General features: G+C 34.1%; 1 protein-coding gene across 2 annotated transcripts in view; it reads left to right on the top strand.

Moving 5' to 3' along the window:
• The window catches only part of Snx13 (sorting nexin 13), a 133,249-nt gene that overhangs the window by 30,279 nt on the left and 81,829 nt on the right, over positions 1-21,141 (top strand). For both annotated transcript variants that reach the window (XM_005377342.2, XM_005377341.2), the window contains exons 2-5: positions 13,103-13,215; positions 16,668-16,770; positions 18,748-18,837; positions 20,449-20,570. In XM_005377342.2, the coding sequence (XP_005377399.1) occupies positions 13,103-13,215; positions 16,668-16,770; positions 18,748-18,837; positions 20,449-20,570 (428 nt within the window). The remainder of the gene's footprint in view (positions 1-13,102; positions 13,216-16,667; positions 16,771-18,747; positions 18,838-20,448; positions 20,571-21,141) is intronic.

The following is a 21,141-nucleotide window of genomic DNA, read 5'->3' as shown; positions in this document are numbered from 1 at the left end:
GAAGGTGGTCACTGTGTACTGCAAACATGCACTCATAAAGAATTTATAAGATACCCTCAAAGAGTTTGTTTCAAGAGTGTGTCTGAATTTCTTGTGTACATACACACATTCCTCTACACTATCATCATAAGTTGATTTTTAAGACATTTAAGGATAAAGACTCTGCAATCCAGTTCGTTCTTCTAGAAGTAAACGGAAGTTGAGAGACCTTTCATTTGCCCAAGTTCACATTAGAGCAGACTAGGAATAGAAACCAAATTTCTGATTACTTCTGTGTTAGGCACAAGATGTAGTGCCTACTAGGTGACTTTAAAAATAGTCGCAAAAAGATGCATACATTCCTGACATTTCTTTTTTTTGCATGTAGCTGTGGTTATTGATTTTAAGGACCGGATATATACCCTAGTTACCTGATGTGTAAAGGGGACTCCATAGGAGTATAATAGATGGGAACGAAAAAGCTTATACCTCAACTGTCTCCATCTCTCAGCAGCCACAGTGCTCTCATCTTGGCGTTTCAGCATGTATCTGCTTCATCTCCAGTTCCTTCCACTGGCATCATTGCTTACTCATTGAGCTGAATGTTCCCTCAAAATGGCTATGCCAGTACCAGAGTGCACGTGTTCTTTTTCAGCTTTACCTACCAACTGCCCACAGTTTTATAACTTTTCAAGTTATTGAGAATCTGGCTCAAATTACTGATGGAGCCAGGTCTTACAAGGTGTATGTTACCTGCCAGACCATGAGTTAGCTTCCTTTGTTCAGTTATACCTGGCCTGGATCAGGTTGGGGGTGGAGGAGGCAAAAGTCTGTAGCTCACATAGCACAATTCTTAAGGCTGTGGGTGGCTGGAGAGGGTAGGCATAGGCATATGAAGCAGGCCTTTGACAGTGTACACTGGTTTCATATTTAGTTGTTCATATTGATCAGGGACTAAACTGTAGAGTAGGTATTTTGTTTGAATGGAAAAGACTGAATAAACTCTAGCGTGGATAAGTTCATCATTTCATATTGCACAGATCTGTGCAATAAATTCATTATAGATGAATCTTTTATGACTTTTAATGGTGCAGATATATGCTTCTGTAAAGTGAAGCATTATAAGCTTCATTTCGTCCATTTTATTTTGTAAAATGCTTATTCTTAGTGTTTTATGGCCTACTGTTTAGTGAATGAATGTTTGGTATATTAGAAAATGAACAGGCCATATTCATTCGTGTAGTCATACTTGCCATTGAATCTTTGCGTATCTCTTATGTTCCAGGGATTTTGCTAGCTATGGGGAAATAAAAAAATATGGTATGTCCCCTGTCCTTGGAGAACTTCATGCTTTGGAAATTGAATTATTGCTTAATTTATTAGAGGCCAGGTAATCCTTGTGCCTCTGAATTCATCTGTTGTCCCATGAGTCAGAGCTTATCTCGTCTGTACTTTGAGTTGGCTTCTTTACTGTACCTTTTCTTAAAGTCTGACTTGTGACTCCTGAACCCACTGCAGTCTGACTTACTGTGTTGCTGTTTCTTAACAAGATCAATAATTACCTGCTAGTTGTCAAATCCCCTGGATGTTTACTTATTTATATCTTGGTCAACTGTTCTGTGTTTGGACACTGCCCATCACATTTCTAGAAAATACTATTCTGTTGGCTTCTTGGATTCCACCCACTGCTGGTTCATTTTCTGTCTTTATGAGCATGCCTTCTCAGTTATCTTCATGGGCTTTTTCTTTGCCTCACCCTTAAGTGTTCATGTTTACCAGTAACTCATCCTTGATCTGCTGCTGTCTTAATAATCTACTTAGTTCTTAAGATTGTTATTTGGGTAGTAAAAATTAAAAATTTTGTGACTCTAACCCAGAGTATTCCTTTGAAAATGACTTAAACACTGTATTTATATATCCTAATGCTGTCTTTACTTGAGGTCTTATTTATACCTTTATCATACCAAACTGCATTCCTTCGTCCACAAAACAAAACAATGCATTCTTTCTTCCTCTAACTTGTTCTTTTACTCCTCCTTTAGGGTGAGTGGCTGTTCACTCAGTTATTATTCCAATTTAAAATGCTGTAGTGATGGCTACTTTCTTTTATTCCATGTAGTTAATATCAAAGTGGTTGATTTGACTTTCTAGATATTTCTCCAAATCTGCCTATTTGTGGCTTTGATACAGAGTTGAAGATAACTGCCTCTTCGTAGGTTTTTCTACTTCTAATCTTGCCTCCTTCTGATATTGCAGATAGCTGATAGGGTGCCTTATTCTTCATGTTCCCGGTGACTTCTCACAGTCTGCCTTTTGAAAGCTCTGCAGTGTCTTTCCCCATGGGGCATTGCTTTTTGCTTCAGTGCTTGACTATTCTTGTCTCTATCAGTTACTCTGTTCTTCTCTTTATCAGGTACTATTCTTTAGCAGTTACTCTGTTCTTCACTGTATCAGTTAATCTGTTCTTCACTTGGCTGTATCCTGGTCATTTTTTGAGACTAATCTTAGATGTCACCTTTTCTTCTTATTTATCCTCTTTCCCTTTCCAGTTGATCCAGATGATATGAACCTTCCTAATGCCTTGTAATAGCTGATGCATATCTGTAATTTTACTTACTATATTGTTTTATAATTACACATTTCTCTTCCTATGAGACTGAGCTTCTTGAGTCCAGGAATTATGTTTTACTTGCCTTTGAAGTTGCAAAATCTATTGTAGGTACATGATAGATGTCAGTAAGTATTTAGTGAATGAGTGAAGGAAACTTCCAGTGTAGAAGAGATAGATGTACGTAAATACCATAGAATTTAGAATATTAATAGAATTTAAAATAGTATTTTGAAGGCAGAGAATGCAAGACACTGGCATTCTATCTAGAATGAAGGTAAGATGCTTATAAGAGGGCTTGTTTCCTGGAAGATAAAATCCATTGTTGAGTTGGTTCTTGAGGGGGACTTGCTAGAGGTTCTTGCTAGAGTGGAAAAGTAACTGGTCTTGGAGAACAGAAGTAAGGGAATAGGTTCTGCTCAGGGAACAACCAGGTATTTTTGAATCTTGTTAAAAGGTTATTGTTTAAAGGTCATTTTAGCAGTAAGCATGAATAGAGGGGAATCTGGAATTATAGTCAGGCAGCTACAGTGAAGGTTTTGCCTCAGGCTTTGGCAGTCACAAGGGGAGGGCCCCAGAAGATACCTGTGATTATAAGATGGTCTTGATAAGTGGTGGGCTAAGGGAATTCTAAGAATGTAGTCAAGATAATTCAGATATTTGCCTTTGTAGTAATTGGTTAGGCATTGATGTCTTTAAGTAAGGGAATATAAGAGATGAATGAGATATATAGTGAATTTTAGACATAATGAGTTTATGGTACCCATGACAAGTTCAAGCAAAAGTATTTGGAATGTACTTGAATATAAGTTTCCTAAAGTCAGGAGGTGCAGAGTTGGAAGCACAGGTTTGGAATTCATAGTACTTCCGGCATAAAGTGATTTATAAGAGGATGACATTCCTAGAGAATTACATTTATCATCAGACTATGAGCAAGTGAAAACAAAACCCAGGGAATTGTAGGCTTTCTGCTGCTTCAAGATAATCATGGGTTATACTTGCTAAGTAGTATTTAGCTTCGTTGATTGCTTTTATTTTTATTCTTTTGTGCATCACAGTTTACAGAATTTTAGCATTCGTAGCCCCTTTTTGTGATTTCCTAATATTTTCCTTTCTGTTCTTTGCTTTTCATTGTCCTGAGGCCATCAGTATACTACTGTTAAACTAGGGAAAAGGAAATGCTTAAATCAGATATGTGAACTCAAAACCCGATGTGAAATGGGCACTTGTGGTTTATACCTTAACTTTTACTAATCAGTAGTCTGTCTGCCATTTAGAAAATGTAATATTTATCTTTGTTTTGTTTTGTTTTGTTTTGTTTTGTTTTGTTTGGTACCGGGAATCAAACTCAGGCCCTCGTGCTTGCCAGGCAGGCTCTGTGCCACTGAGCTATATCCCCAGCCCTCAATATTTATCCTTTATTTTCTTGCTGTTGGTAATGACATAGGTACAAATACATGCCTTGCTCTTTAATGAAAACAGCAAAGATAAATCACATCTTTGGTAACATGTGCCTTTAGTCCCAGCTACTCAGGAAGCTGAGAGCAGGATTACTGGAGCCTATAAATTCAAGACCAGCCTGGGCAATGCAGCACGAAACTATCACTTAGACAAGTAATAAAACCAAAATTGTCTTGAACTCAACATTGGGAAAACCTTATAGCAAGTGTTGGATTTTGGCAATTCTGGAGCGTTTGTGGTTTATTTTCATTGTGGTGGGTGGTTGTTGCCATTGTACTTTTTCTAGTTACTGCCTTGCTATAGTGTGATTCTACTGAGTCCACATTTTTCTGTTTTTTAAGAAAAGCCAGAAATCTGGATTCTTACTGATTTCCAGATGTTTACGCAGCATTTTTTTTTAAAAGACCTATGTTGGTGCAAGAAAACAGATTGCCAATTTCTGATCCTTTTCTCAATTTTTAAATCTTGTAACAAAAATCATCCAGCATCACCTACTGAGATCTTTTGAGATATACTTGATTGTAGTGGGAAAGGAATCCAGTTGAATCTCTGGACATAGAAGATTGAGTAGTAGTGGGTCATGAATCAGATGGGCCAAGATCCATCCTTGCTAACTATATTGACAGTGAATTCTTGCCACCTTCAGCTTCTTCTTTCCTGAGGTCTTGATCCAGACAGTTGGCTTGAAACTGGATGGTTAAAGAGGATTTTAGAAAGTATTTTATAAAATATACAGCACCAAAAAACCCACTTATTTTTGCCCCAAGAATGTAACCAGCATGAATAGAAATGTTTCTGTCAGTTCATAGTTCTTAAGTTTTAAAGACCTGATTTACCAAATGAACTGAGGGTACGATTTGTTAAAATGATCTTGATATGTTTATTTTGTTCAATCAAGGTAATGAATTTTTACAGGAAGTTTCCTCATTCCATAGTACTGCATATATTCTTTATATATATTAAGAATATATCTTCGTTATATATACATATTATTATTATTTTTGTGATGCTGGGGATTGAACCAGGACTTCATCCATGCTAGGTCAGTGCTGTGCCTCTGACTGAGCTATATCTCCAGCCCTTCAAGGAAATATTTAGAACTGACATTTGGCTGTTCTGTTTGCTGGGGTCGTGGTGGGGTGTTAAGAGTAATGATTCTTACAATCAAATTTTCATAGTTTTGACTTTGCATGTTCATCTGTTTTGACTTTGCATGTTCATCTGTTTTGACTTTGCATGTTCAATCTGTTTAAGAACAGATTTCTCTTGTAAATGAATTCCATTTCTATGAAAGTTAAATCTTATAATTGAAATTGTACTTTAAAAATTGTCACAAAATATTAAAATGATTGTTGATTCTTGATCTAATCAGTTTCTGACTGCATTAGATTAGATTGAGAGGAAGTTACAGGCAGGCCTCCTGAACAAAGGAAGTGATTATTCTTTGAGGAAGGAATAATCTAGGTGGAGTAAGTTGAAGTATGTGCATATTTGTCATGTCAACTAGAATTTTGATGTAATAATTTTTCTTAATGTTACACATTTTATATGTTTTTAGTTTTTCTTTAAAACTTTTTTTTATATCAGAATTGTTAATCTCTTTACTGAGATGAGGGATTATAAAAGCTTCGAAAAGGTGGAGGATTTTGAAAGCTGTGAAATCTTAACAGTTGATTTTAACATATGAGAAGAGATTTTCCTACATTTTATTAAAGGTCGAATGAGTTTTGAACTGTTCGACTCCCCCCCCCATTTGTTATTTTGAGCATCAGTAAAGCTTACCATGACTCAGTTTATTACAGTTCATGGCTGCTGCCATCTGCCTGTCATTTTTCCTTTTTTCTAACATCATTTTTGGTTTGTGATTACTATAGGAAATGGTGAAAATTACCTTTTGGACACTCAGTAGTAGATAGAGGATAAAGGGTCATATTCTTTTTTTTTTTGTTGTTGCCATTTATAATTGAATACTCTTAAGTATATTTAGACAGAAAAGTATAAATAGCCTTGACCATTGGGCTTAAAAGTTCAGTAACAAATATCATTGTCAGTCTTTTGCATCAGAGTATTTGTTCCTTTCTCCCTTCTCTTCCTCCGTTCTGCCCTGACTCCCTCCCACCAGGGATTTTTAGAGATGTGTAGCTCTTATCCCTGTCTCCTGTATGACATTTTTTTATTTCTCCATATATTATCATTTTATTTTAAAACATTATTTTATATATTTTTTAAATAGTAAATATGTATATATATGTAACTTCCTCCCTTTTATGAGAAAAAAGATATACTGATAGAAAACAATTTGTTTTAAATAAGTAGAATTGTTATTTTGTGGGATAATGTATGTTAGCTAACATAATTAACTTACATAATTAAATGCAGTTTACTCTGGTAGCATTAAAATTTTGCTCAATTGTTCTTAGGGGGAGGCTTAAAGTAGAGCTTTGTCTGTTCAAAGGGAACAGTTATAAAGAAGCAAATGTGCTTTCCAAGTATTAAAAAGTCCACTATAAAAGAACGCAGTGCTTTTCTTTGAATATGAATGCTTGTTCTTTAAAAAATTGCTATTTATTGAAAATTTATTAAGGCACAAAAACATGTATAGGTGGAAAGATATAATTCCTATAAAGCTTCTTTGATAACTGTGTTTCAGCCTTCCTGTCTACCAGACCCCTTATCAGAAATTCAGGAAACCTTAGTAAAGTAGTTTTGCAGTTTGAAACTGAATGTTTGCTAGAAGTTTGGCAGAGTTGTTTTTCCTGTACAGCCCCAGTGGCATTTTAAATACTTTTGTTCCTCCTGTGTCAGGGAAAGCATTCAGGAAATACAATCTTCTGATTTTTAAATATATACTGTAGTTGCTTCTAGGCCCTTATTCAGTGATTTCCAGCATGTGGGCTGTGGGGGATCAGCAACCTAACCTAGTTTGTTTCCTGAATAAATAATACACATTATACTGTATTATACATACACATTTAGACTGTATGTATATATTTTGTAATTGATAGCATCTAGTTTAGAGAACACTAAAATCAGAGTGACTAGTGATCATGTATTTTATCATTGGATGCTGAGTCCTACTATTAGCACATTTTTCTGCTGCTTTAGTAAATATGAAGGGCTTGTGTAGGTGTCTTATATGGAAATATATGAAATTAAACCATAAGGGAGATAGTTCTCTTACCAAAGAACTGAAAATATAGAGATGTGTGCACGTATGTATAACGTCTTTATTATGATCAATCCCAGTGGAGAGGAAGAAGAAACTCCGCAGGTTTCTAGTAGTCATCTTTGCTTGCTGCCAGTTACCTTAGAGGTGGGGGTAATTGATGTGTATACCCTTCCCTTAGGCTCAACAACTGGATGGAAAACTTGAACCATGTCAAAAGTTATGCTAGGACCTTGAACAGGAATGAGCAGGAATAGATCTTTGTTTTCCTGCACTGGAACATGAAGAGGTGCTTGGGGCCAGATGATTGAATATATAGACTGCTGGTTCTTGTGTGGCTGTTCCTCAAAAAGGAAGTTGATGTAGGTTGGTGTCAGGTTATGTGGAGCCAGCTAAAAAACCCACTGTTTTTGTACATGAGTCCCATGGGAGAACACGTAGCTCTTGAATGATTTTTATTTTGGAGGGTAGGATATCGGTATGGACTGTGCTGGTTGGAGTGTGCAGTGCTGCCTAAAACTACAAGATGAGAGTGAAAAGGAGCATTTCCATTTAGGGTTTTTTCTTTTTCATTTCCTTTCTCTTTTTCCTTTTCTGTACTTCCTTTAACTGGTCCCTTCTTTTCTCTCCCTTCTCTTTTCATTCTCTCCTCCACTTCCCTTCTGATTAATAAATGAATTAATTAGAACATGAGTATTTAGTGAGTGATTTTTAGGTACCAGGCCTTGATTATACCGTTTTATAATTTGAGACAAGGTCCCATGTCAGGATAACATTCTATCAAGTTATGTGGAGAAGAGCTTCTAACTTATTTTAGGGGAAATAAAGTGGGAGGAAAACAAGCTATGCTTTATAATACCAGTCTTGTGGCTAAGTATTTTGGTTGTTGAACTGTGTATACTTTCTGTGAAACTATGTATAATTTTACTCTGCAATACATATATACACTTTAACATATATTTAATTTGGACTGTACTGTATATACTTTCACTGGTTGCTGCTCAGGTTTCATCAACTTTAAAATTCTTGGCCCTATCTGTTTGGCTGCCCTTTCATATAATGTGTTATTAAAATATACCAGGTTAATTCACCTCTGAGAGGCATTGTTTCACTCTAGTAAAACACATATTGGAGTCAGAGGTCCTTTCTGTGGCAATCTGTTCTCCAGCTTACCTTCAGCTCTTTCTACTTGGCCCCACTTTCCACATGAGCCAGAGTAATATAGGCCTGGCTCTGTAGTTGAATTAGTTGTGCCATTATAAGCAAAGTTACTTAACTAATCTGCTTAGACTTCACTTGAGATACAATCTTTTGTGAGAATTCTAGATCAAAAAGAGTTTCAGTAATTTTGTAGATGTTTTACAGAAGATTGGTGGCAAAATGGAATCTGTAATTTCTGATTTTTAGTATTGTATTACATTGCTTTTTCTATCATAAATATTTGTGGTGAGAATGAACTGAGTTAAATGTCAGCATACCTTCACAGGTATAAGATATCACAAAGTAAATTATTTCCACTTGCTTTCTATTGTCAAGAGATGTGTATGTTCCTATACATTGTTGATTCTAAAATCTTTGGAAGCAGAAATCATTTTTTTCATGTCTTTTTGTCCGTAGGCTCAAGGCCAGACTGCAATATATGTAGCTAGCTGGGGGCAGTAATAAATAGATGTCCTTTGGAACTGAAATTCTTTTCATTATTCATTTAGGGCCCACCTGGATAAATTTTCTAGTAAAATGTATATACTGCATGTTCAGGCCAGGTATTTACTACTTGTATTACAGATAGTATTCTGACTAGTTCACTGGGAAGCATATTAAGATTAATATTTAGATGAAAGTACTGATTTATGATGTTAAGTTTTTTTTTTTTTCCCTTCCTGTGACTTCAGGTAGTTGTCAGCTAAGAAAATTTAAGGTTAAGGAGTTAAAATTTGCTTACAATCAGATCTCACTCTTCTTAGCTCTGTGATTTTTGGTAATTTTCTAAATGTCTCCATACCTTAGTTTCTGTATTGTTAAGTTAGGCAAAATAATGATTAAGTTATGGACCATGGAATGATTTATTGGACCAACTAATGGACCATAGAATGATTACTCACATAAAACCATATGACATAGGTGAGGAAATGCAGGCATATAGAGATTCCCGATGTGTAGCGAGGGTGAAATTTGCACTTAGGTAGTGTAAGTCCAGAGTCCATTTGTTGTTGGAATTTAATTTTTTATGCTACTACTATAAGTTGTTCCAAAAAGTAAATGAGATACAGTATGAATTGTACTAAGTAGAATGCTTAGGTCAATTTTGGTTTTTATCTTTTTAGATTTGGGAATTGTGAATAAGGTTTTATGGGCTTTAGGGTAGAATTAGGAATAATAATTGTCCTTGGTTCTAAACAGCTTTGGCAGCTTTTTAAACTAAAAAGAATTGCAAGCCCTACCCCAGACATTCTGGGCTAGAATCTGCATTTTAAGAATCTGCATCTGTGATTCTTAAACTCTCAGAAGTATTACAGTAGATAATATGGAAAATTTCTTCCAACTCAAGGTTGTGAATGATTCTTAGATTAGTCTGCATAGATATTTCAGTGTTAATAGTTATATTTAACAGAAAACAGTCATATATTCAGGATTATTTTAGTGCAAGAATAGCTGTATAGATTTCTTTCTTTTTTTTTGGCTTCCATTTAAGGTCAACTCTTTTTAGATAATAACTGACTGATTTTGTGGAAGGTTTTTGATATGATACAAAATCACCTCAAATTCTATCCTTTATCATTTTAGGAATTAGAACTCATAGTAATTAAAACTCAAAAATTTCAAGTGGAGTGTGTTAGCTAATTTTCTCATGTTCCTAAGATAAAATACCCTACGCGCAAAATTAAGGAAAGAAAGGTTTATTTCGTTCATAGTTTGTGAAAGTTTCAGACCATATACAGTTGGCTCCAAGGCAGGGTTGCTTGGCACGGGGCAACAGTTCAAGGTGGGAGAAGACAGCAAGAGCAGCAAGAGCAAAAGTGGGCGCAGGAAGCAAACCTGTTTTCCTCCTTTCTATTGTAAGCAGGCTACCAGCCACACCATCTCCATGCCTTCTTTTTGCACAGGCTCAGGATGTTTACAAAGGATGGACCCTGGTCCCCTGTTGAGTCACTTAGTTAACCTTCTAAACTTCTGGAGTTGACACAATAACAGGGAGTTATATCAGATGTTTTGCTTTACTCATTTCACTTAAGAGATTCTATTAGCCAGTTATGATATGGGAACTCCAAGGATAGCATAATCTTTTGCTTGGACAGTGCACTATTCTGATGTCTAAATGAACAGTTGAACTTTTAAAATTAACGCTTATGAGATTAATAACAAGGCAACTGAGTACTTCACTCACTTGACTAGAAATGTTTAGTTTTGTTAGTTTTGGAATTTAAAATTTTCTTCTGGGGCTGGGAATATAGTATAGTAGTTCAGTGGTAGAGTGCCAAGGGGGCATGAAGCCTTGGGTTCAATCTCCAACACTGGGAAGGGGAAGAAAGAAGGTGGGGAAAGATGGGTAAGAACGCAAAGCTCTCAAATGGAATGAAGAAAATGGTTGTTCGGTATATTTTTAAATATGACTGGTGTCTGATTCATTTACTGTTCAATTGCTAGAACGTGGCATATGGCTGGTAGATATTCACAAATTTTGTCAAAGAATGGATTTAAAAGAATAATTTTGCTATTCTTTTCAAATAAAAAGTGAGAACTGTAGGACTTTGAAATACTGAGGTTTTAGATAAATTGAGGATCTCCACTTGTTAACTGATGCTTTGATTAATCTTCATCGTACAACTAATTGATTCTTTCCTTGAAAATTTGTGAAAGCTGCAATTCAGGCATGAATAAGTAAAATATTTATACAGTTATAACTAGGCACCTGTTAAAAAGGTAGAACACTGCTGAATATCTGAGGTATGTTGTTCTTTAGTTACGTATTCCTTTATCCCCAGAGATAGCCACTTCCCTTGGTTTTACTTTTAAACCTTTTAAATATATTTTTAAGCAGTAAGTTATTTAGTTTTGAAAAAAATGGCCAGCCAGTATAAATCTGCTGGTAAAGAAAGGGCAATACTGCTAATCTCACTGTGAGATTAAATCTCACTGGAGAAGGTAGGTTGAATAGAGTATGTGGATTAAATCTCACTGTGAGATTAAATCTCATTGGAGAAGGTAGGTTGAATCGAGTATGTGGATCATGTATGGTTTCAGCTTTCTAGGGAGTTTACTGGAACTCTTTTTTTGGTAAAGTCAGTGCTGTAGTGTGGATCTAGGTACTGGATGTTCAGAAGTATTATTGAAGGGATAGGGCTGCTCTGTACTTTATTCTAAATCATTACGTCTTGTTTTGGTGCTTAGAAGCAAGTCAGAGGAAACCACTTCTGTAAGTGAAGTATATGATCCAAGGAGGAAAGAATGAAGGCAAAGACTTCAGTAGCAGGCTTTCTGTCCTCTGGTTAAATGACAGGAATCTGATGAGGATGATAAAATATAAATGAGTAAGAGTTGTGCAGGTCCTGGGGTGGGGGCAAGGAATTAAAAAAATTAACTGAAGAACATAAAGATACGAATAAGTGGAGAAATAATTTCCTTTTTGCAGAAAGATTCAGTGTTACAAATTCTTCCTGAATAACTTTCACACAGTTTCTGTTCATTTATCGTCTGATCATTCAAAGCTGCTTCCATCAGTCCTCTGCAGTTGCTTTGTCTCTCTAGCACTTATCCCGAGATGATATTAGTATGTATATCCTTAGTCATGTTTTTCCATCTTCTAGAATGAACTTTTCAAAGTATGCTTGTGTTTCTTTTCTTCCTACAATGTGGACTTACAGGAGTATATTTTGCTCCTTGTATCCTCAGCACCTTGAATTGTGCTTAGCACATAGGATGCAGTCAATGACTGGTAAATGAATGAATGAATAAATAAAACTTTTCTTTCTCTCATGAGCCACAGCAATAATTGTCGGTTCCATAGTTTTTGGTCATTAGTTTTGTTTAGTTTAGCATCTTATAATGCTTTCTATTATTTTCTTTTAGTTCAGTGTCTGATTGTTTCATTCCTGTAAGACATTCTTCTCTGTGCTCCTTATGGCAGGAGGGGGACAAATGCTTTCTTTGTGTATCTCAAAGCACAAGGCAAATGGATGTAGAAACTTGTGGGATTCAAGACATTGATTCATAATAACTTAAATTACTAAAATCCAGTTCGACAAAAGGAGTATTTTACTGTATGAAACAGGATAATTTTGTGGGAAATAGGCTTTTTTTTTTTTTCTTAAAGAATGTAGATTCTTTGGATATGTGTTGTTGAACTTATGGGGAAATTTGGTAACTGGAAGTTGGAACTTTCGCAACTATAGTTTTATGAGCTTTTGCATTCAATTTGAGTAAAATCAAAACATCACAATTTTAAGTGAGATACAGATTTCTTACCTTGAAATGTTAATTTTTTAAAAAGGTCTCTTCTAACTCTCGTGAGGTAGTTTTAAAATGAAATACTAATCTAAATAAGTAAAACATTGCAGGTTACTTATTCTTTTATGTGTGCTTTTGTAAATACAAATATGCAAGTGTTTATAAACATTTTTCCATACTAACTTTCATTTAACAATCTGTGTAACTGTCCTGTACCTTTATTGTTGCTGATGTTCTGCAAATCTCTTTTGTGTATTGTTTGTTAGAGGTGAATTTCCAAGAGTATGTTACATTTCTGAAAGGAAATATTTTAACATTTACTGAAATAGTACCACTTAAGTTTAAAAAGAGAAATGTGAAACTATGTAAAAGTTTTGTTTTTTTTTCTAATATGGAAAATTATTTTATTTTTATTTTTTATTTATTTTTTTGCTTTATTTCAGGCCAGTCTATCCATATGGGGATGGGGAAGCCTTGGCATTGTCCTTTTTCTAATAACCTTTGGACCCTTTGTAATATTTTATTTGGCATTTTATATCCTCTGCTTTGTGGGTGGGTAAGTATACTCAATGATAATTTTACAGTTCATATGTTATTTTCTTATTCAGAATGAAAAAAATGACTGTGTAACTGGGAGTGTCATTTATTTATGAATGCAATTTTTATTTTTACCGAAGTTTAAAAATAGTTAAAATTGATACTCACTTGTACCAGAAATATGGTTGGTCATCTTCAGAAGTAAAATTTCAGTTTTTTTTTTGTGATAATATGGAAAGTTTTAAAGATTTTTAAAAATCATTTTGTTGGTATTTCCCTTTTAAAGTTGAAATCTTTTTATCTGTTAGGATACTAAAATAAGTAAATTGATTTGAGAGACACACCAAGTTTTGCATTGTTCGAGATTTGTTTCATTGATTAGACTTCAAATAATAATGTTATTTCTCCAAACAAATGTTACTTTGGTCTGGAAAGTTCAAATACCTAATTTTACAGTTTTCTCTTCATGGTTATTTTGTTTGCAATTTTTGTGTTTTCCCTTAAGTTTATAAATCTTTACAAAGGAGATTTTGGTGATACTTTATTATATTTTCATACAGTGCATTTGGTATCAGATGTGAACCATAAGAAAATAATAGAAAAGTGAAATTCTTGTTAGCCAGACTAATCAAGGTAGCTTAGCTGAAATAAGTATTTTGTTGTTTGTAAGTTTATGTGTGTTATATGATTAGTTGTGGAACACACACTTAATGAGTTTTTTTAAAAGTCTTTTGAGACCCCAAACATTTAGAGTCATCTGAACACACAGATTTAGAGGATTTAGCTGATTTAAATAGCATGTATACACACTGGCATGAGAGATACTGTGTAAGGTACTGAGTAGGTGGCTTCTTAGTGTGTTTACCACTTGTCACCTCTTCAGGATACAGATTTGAAAGTTGTATGTGTAGTCATTTTTTTGGGAGCATACCTACTGGTTGTTGAACAAGTGAGAGTTACTTAAATGGAACAGCTGTGTCAAAGACTCTCCATAAAGCAGTATTTTATGTTAGATTCAGTATTTTCATAATGAAAATATGATGTAATACTGATAGATATGATTTGGATACGGTGTACCGAATCAAACTTACTTTATCCACAAGATTCAGATGACATAGAGTTCAAAGTGTCTTTTTGATGATAAAGATGATTGAAGACCATAAAGCTCTGCAACCCAGCAGGCTAATTGCACTCATCAGTCACAAATTACAGGCGCAGCATGGCTGTATAGCTGCCTGTTTGCACCTTTCTTAACAGGGTCAAGGCTGCCTTCACTGATTGGAAAGGAGATTATTTTTCTTCACATGTTTCTCTGAAAGGGAGAGATTTCTTCTAATTCTACTAATTAAATAAACCCTTGGCAAGAGTGAAGGAAAAGTACTGTACTTTGGAAAGGGAGGAAATTGCAGCTTTAGATTGAAGGTAGGAACTGAGCCCCTGACAGGAGGAGGGGTGGAGAATCTTTTCTCTTTATTAAATGCCATATAAATTTGGGAACCAGAGGGTGATCACTCCATTTCAAAGTCATGGGAAATTTTGTTACTTCTTTTCTGAATCTGATAATTAATGAAGGAATAATTTCAAAAAATCTTTTGGATACTTAGAAAATTCTGTAAAATCTTCAGATAAGGTAGGCTGTAGAAGGGTGTAGGCAGGCTATTAGGGATGAAGTTCTTATTTGAGTCCTATGATGGGGTCTGATGTTCCAAGTTTGTGCTAAGTCATAAATGGATCTGACATTCTATTCAAGACTGTGTTGCTCTCAGTGAAGTTCACTGCTGTGATAAGGGTATTTCTACTTCCAGCAGACCTCTGAAACTCATCTCAGGAGGATTAGTTAATTAAGCATTCCCATATTACACAATTATCTTCAATGACTATCATAATTTCCTGAGTAAAACCTTTATTATTTGATCTAACAAGAGTGATTGTCCCTTCCTAATATGGTTTAATGTCTTATGAATTAAAAGAACAGAAAGAGGCTTTAAAGAGTCATTGTTAAGTCAAAGAAAGGCATTTAATAAATTTAAATTTTCTTAGTTTTGGTGGTTTTTTTTGTATGTTTTTAACAATGTGATTTTAATTTCTATTAAAAGCCTGAGAAGAATTTATATATTTTCTTATGGACCCACTTCCCCCTCTTTTTTCCTAGTAGAATTAAATTTTAAATTCCATAGTGTATACTTTTATAGTCAGAGTTAATCCCTTATTTTTGAATTTGAGGAAAACTTTTGGAAACAAAAATATGTTTTGTTTTTATTGTAGGATACAGTCAATACCGTATCATGGTTATATTCTGACCTTCTGTTATATTTTAGGGTTGTGAAATCATAACCTTTTTTTTGTACTTAAAACTCACAACTGATATTACTTATTAGGAACTCTGTAACTTCAAATGGTGCCTTAAGTTATCTTCCTGCTGTGGTATTGTGAGGAAAGGTTAATGGTTCATCAGTCTGTTTCCTATTTTGTTGTTTTTTTTTGTGAGTATGCTTAATAACCAGGTAAAACTGAAAGGGAGAGCCAACTTTAATCTCAGTACTAATCAGATAAATCAGAGATAGGTGAAATTTACTTAGAATTCTGAGGTCACCCTTTTAACCAAAATTCCAGAATTACTTACATGAACTGGTTTGACTTTATCTTTGTTTTCATAGTATTTGAATTTGAAGATCAGTGAAATGGCAGGTAATGGCAAAAAGCAGAAGACTCTGAGAATCTTCTTCCTTTTAGTAGTTGACAGTAACCCCATTTAATATTTTACTGTTCTTTTTTCTCACTAGAGTCTTTGAATCATTTAAGGTTAGTACGCACTCATTGTAAGATAAAAATTTACTTTTCTTCTTTGCAGGGCTTTAGCTTATTGGCAAATTTTATATATAGGAAATAGTGATAACATTTATTCAGTATTTACTGAGTCCTAGTTCTAAACCAGTATCTAATTCTTTGTTTTAAAAAAATAGTTAAGCTTTGGAGATACGTTTACATTTATTTTCTCAATTCCAGCTTTATTTTAAAACAACACATAAATTGGATCATTTTCTCCTATATAACCTTTGTTTATTCTATAGCCATAGTGACAAGTTATATTAATAATACCTCACATTAGTTAATAGAATTGTAGAGTTGTGTGAATTAGCTATAGTTTTAGATCTCATTTGTTATTATCCTTATTAGTAGTTAGCCTGTTTAGTATTTAATGAGAGCTAGTTTTTCTAAAGTGTAAAAGCTGAGATTCTTTATAAAGTAGATGAGAACTTTGAAAGGCATTATATAATTTATAAAATATTTTTAGTTGTTTCACATTTCAGAACATAAACAAAATCTCTCAATTTCATGCTTTTCCAAAGTTATAGACTGAAGTTTTTAATGAATAGTAAGCTACAAATTCTGAAAAATATGCCGTGTAATAGATGTATAAAATTATAGAAATACTTTGTTTTCATATCTATCATGAATTTTTCTTTCTAGGGGTTTAGTGGTTACTCTCCTGTTTGGAAAAACAAACTCAGAAAAGTACCTAGAGCAGTGTGAACACTCATTTCTTCCTCCAACATCAACTGGGATTCCTAAGGTAAGTAGTGTGAAGGAATGTGAAATTTCAACATTCAGTTCTTTGTGGAGGCAGTGATAATGTTCATCTGTATTATGGCTTGACAGATTTCCCCAGTATCCACTAATGTTTATTGTAAATTTATGGGAGATTTTCTGGTTATACTTAGAAAATACATAATTTTAAAATTTCACTTTGAAATATGAATAGTTTTAATAATTCAGGCCTGATTTTTATTATCTGGAATGATGGCTTTTTTGAAGTATTAGATTTTATAAGTACAGTTGGAATTGAACTTCAGATATGCAGTACCTTCAATTCTTCTTGTGGGATGGATTGTTTTGTCTCACGTGAAGAATACAAATCACCTGTTGTTGATGGAGGGGCTTTATAGTCATATGTGAAGATATAGGAGATGCAGAGGTAAGTTTCTTACATATTGTCTTACATTATAGTCCCTCCCTCCTGCTGACTTCCATATTGATAAACTAATGTTTTGTAATACTTACAACTTGTTTAATTATCTGAAACATTTTCCTATCTTTAGAACTTCTGTTAATAGATATTCTTTGGGTTTGCTTGCAAGCCTTTCTGAGAGTGGGCTATTTTTTCGGAACATTTCTTAGGCATCTATATTGTACATTTATTTGAGCGGCATATAGCATAGCAGAAAATATTTTAAGAATTAAGATCCTAAATGGTAATAAATCATGGCCAAGACTGGTTATATATCTTTATACCCTATTATTTATTAGATGGTATAAAATAATTTTAGATGATTTTCTTCACTCCATGCCGTTTGGTATAAAATGATTTTAATTTGCTATTGCAAAAGTATGTTTATGAAGAAAATCTTAGAGGTTTTATGTTATACTTTGAAGCTTATATTTTATATATAGTCATAATCATTTTGATATGTTCTAAGAAATGCATTACCTGATGCTTTTGTTGCTGTGTGGATATGATCAGTTGCAAATACAGAAATCTAGATGGTATAACCTACTATACATCTAGTCTGTATAGTGTAGGTTATCATTCCTAGACTGCAAACCTGTGTATGTAGTATGTTACTGTACTGAATTCAGTGGCCATTGTAACACAACGGTAAGTATTTGTGCTTCTAAGCATATCTGAACATAAAAAATATATAGAAAAAATAGAGCCTGAAAGATAAAAAATGGTGTACCTATACAAGCCACTTGCCAAAAATGGAGGTTTCAGGACTGGAATTTGTTCTGGGTGAATCAATCAGTGATTGGAGAGTGATTGTAGAAGTCTAGGATATGCTGTACCCTACTGTAGACTATAAGTACTGTATACTTTGGCTACAATAAATTTGTGAAATATATTTTTATTTCTTCAGTAGTAAAATATTTTTATTTCTTCAGTAGTAAATTAAGTTATTGTGACATTTTTTACCATATAAACTTTTTAATCTTTCAAAACCTTTTACTCTTATACTGATACTTTTTTTAAAAACACATACATGAAGGCACAAGCACGTATATTATTCTAGGCCTAAACAGGGTCAGGACCATCTGATGTCAGTCTTACTCTCTGCATCTTATCCTCTGCATCTGTAGGATCTTCAGTGACAGTGACATGTGGCACTGTCACCTGCTGTGGTAACAGTGTCTTCTGGAATCCCAAGAGGTGGAAGAGGGATAGTATCCAGTAGAGTTACTAATTTGACTCACCTGAAGCACTCATGTAATATTTTTGAAGTTTCACTTAACTATGAGAACAGTATACCTGTACATTTTTAATTTGCCCACATCCTAAATAATGGTTACTTATTTGACTACATTTTTGAAGGTAGGTTAGATTTTCCTTTTCTAAATGTCTGGTTTTGTTAACTTGAGAAGTCACATTTGCTTTATATTAGCACTTATTGATTTGAGAGTAGTGAAGGGCAGTTATAATGAGTATTCAGTTTGAAGTAAACTGGAGAGATTTTTAAATCAGGAAACTGCTCAATAAAATATGGTTTTCTTTAAGTGCTTAGAAGAAATGAAACGGGAAGCCAGGACTATTAAGATTGATAGAAGACTGACAGGTGCCAATATAATTGATGAGCCTCTTCAGCAAGTGAGTTTCAGTATGTGGTGGTTGAATTTCATATATTGTGTGCTAAGTATATTTCTTCTGATGATACTAGGGTATACCTTTTTGTTATTTAATATTCTTGTGGAATTTTATAATAATGTTCTTTTTGAATTTTGTACTAAAAGATGCTGTTGCATTTATTTGCTTGTTCACTGATTTGTTCATTCTTTCAAAATGAGCGCTTGCTGTGTTGCCCTGGTTGGTCTTAAACACATGTACTTGAGTGATCCTCCTGCCTCAGCCTCCTGAGTATCTAAGATTATAAGCATGCCCTTGCTTTCTTATGTACTAAGCACATATAATGAGGTGGATCATTTAATATAAAACTTTTCTAATAGAATCTGCATTTAGAAAAAATTTTGATGCCATTTGATGATGTTTCTCATCATTAAAAGTATAAAATTATAACTTGCTGATGAACAAGCTTAGTGGTTGTACAAATTAGACTTTTTTTATTTTACATTTTAAATGTAAATGTTACATTTTAATGTAAAATGTAAAATGTTACACTTTAAAAAATGAAAGTACTTCGTTTGATTAAAAAGTGCTTGAAAGGGCTGGGGATATAGCTCAGTGGCATAAGCACCTGCCTGGCAAGTGCAAGGTCATGAGTTTGATCCTCGGTACTGCCAAAAAAAAAAAAAAGTGCTTGAAAATTGGAATCAGGTATATTCCTCCCCAAATTTTTTTGTTTATGTTTTTGGTTATATGATCATTGTAAATAATGTGTACTTCAAAATTTTAATAATTTATTCTATAAATAAACTAGTATTTAGTTCATCCAATTTGTAAAAGTTATATATTCAATGTATTAGTTGCTGTTTATGGACAAATTGAATATTGTAGGCTGTATTAGATGTAGAATTAAATAAAGTGTATCATTTTTGTAGTTAAGACTCCAATAGATCTTTTGATACGATCTTGGAAAAAATTTTTTGAAAATTAGTGTTTATCTGCATTGTTGTATCTCATTCCATCAGCTCGTTAAAACTCTTTGTAGCCGGGCATGGTGGTGCATGCCAGTAATCCCAGGACTCAGGAGGCTGAGGCAGCAGGATTTTTGTGAGTTTGAGACCAGCTTGGGCTACAAAGTGAGCTCAAGGCCAGCCTAAACTGCATAGCGAGACCCTGTCTCAAAAAGACAAAAAACAAACAAAAAAACAAAAAAATCTCTTTATAAAATGCACAGAATTGAACATGTATTTTTTTTCTCTAAACCTTTTTTTACCTGAATTTGGGTGGGGTTTGTTAATGTTTTATTGTTTAAAAGATTTGAGCAGTGAATGAGTTGGGATACCAGGATAATTTAAAGGACTTGTAAGTTTTTAGCATGTTGATATTTTTATAGTGAAGGCAGGTATTACTACTATAAGAGGAAAAGAAAATATATAAATTGGCAGATACTCATCTTTGCTTTTTTTTTTTTTTTTTGGTTTTTCTCCGGTACCAGGAACCAAACTCATGACCTTGCGCTTGCCAGGCAGGCGCTTTTGCCGCTGAGCTAAATCCCCAGCCCCTCATCTTTGCTTTTAATTTGCACTTTCTTTGTAACTCCTAAAAAGTTGTAATTTTTTTCAATTATTTTTATTATAGGTTATCCAGTTTTCCTTGAGAGATTATGTCCAGTATTGGTATTACACACTAAGTGATGATGAATCTTTTCTTCTTGAAATTAGGCAAGCTCTTCAAAATGCACTAATTCAGTTTGCTACCAGGTAAGGTTGCTGCATTGTATTTATGCAGAAAAATTTAGATACATTCTTTACTCCAATCGGGAAAGAACCTGTTGGTATCGGGGGAGGGTTGTTAATTAAAAGGTAAGTAGAACAGTCTGTTATATTGTATAATAATTTCCAAATTAAAGAACTGGAATCCTTACAAACTTAAAATCCTAGTCTTGAGGTTTTTAGAAAAATGTCTTAATAAAGCTCTGCTGTCTGTCTGTATGTCAATTTTTGGCATACAGGGCCTAGATAATGTTTTATTGCTTAAAAGATTTCGGCAGTGGATGAGTTGGAGACATAGCATCGCCTGTCTCCAGCTTACAGTGTTGAATAGGGCTTTTTAAATCAGTAATACATTTTTCTCCCTCTTCTATAGATACTCTTGCTTTATTTGGGTGTTATGGCAGTAGATTGGTTTTGGTGTAACTATTCTTCCTCACTGCAATTGCACTCTTAACTGTTCTGTTAACATTGGAACCTACTACTGAAAGTCCTCATAGAGGGAGGAGAAGCAACCAAAAGAACAATAAGTATTGTAATACCTGTCATATTTGCATCCCTC

Source organism: Chinchilla lanigera, unplaced genomic scaffold, assembly GCF_000276665.1.
Source record: "Chinchilla lanigera isolate Chin_1 unplaced genomic scaffold, ChiLan1.0 scaffold00009, whole genome shotgun sequence".
Classification (NCBI taxonomy): Eukaryota; Metazoa; Chordata; class Mammalia; order Rodentia; family Chinchillidae; genus Chinchilla; species Chinchilla lanigera.
The sequence above is the reverse complement of the archived record's forward strand: the minus strand, read 5'-3'. Positions and strand labels throughout refer to the sequence as shown.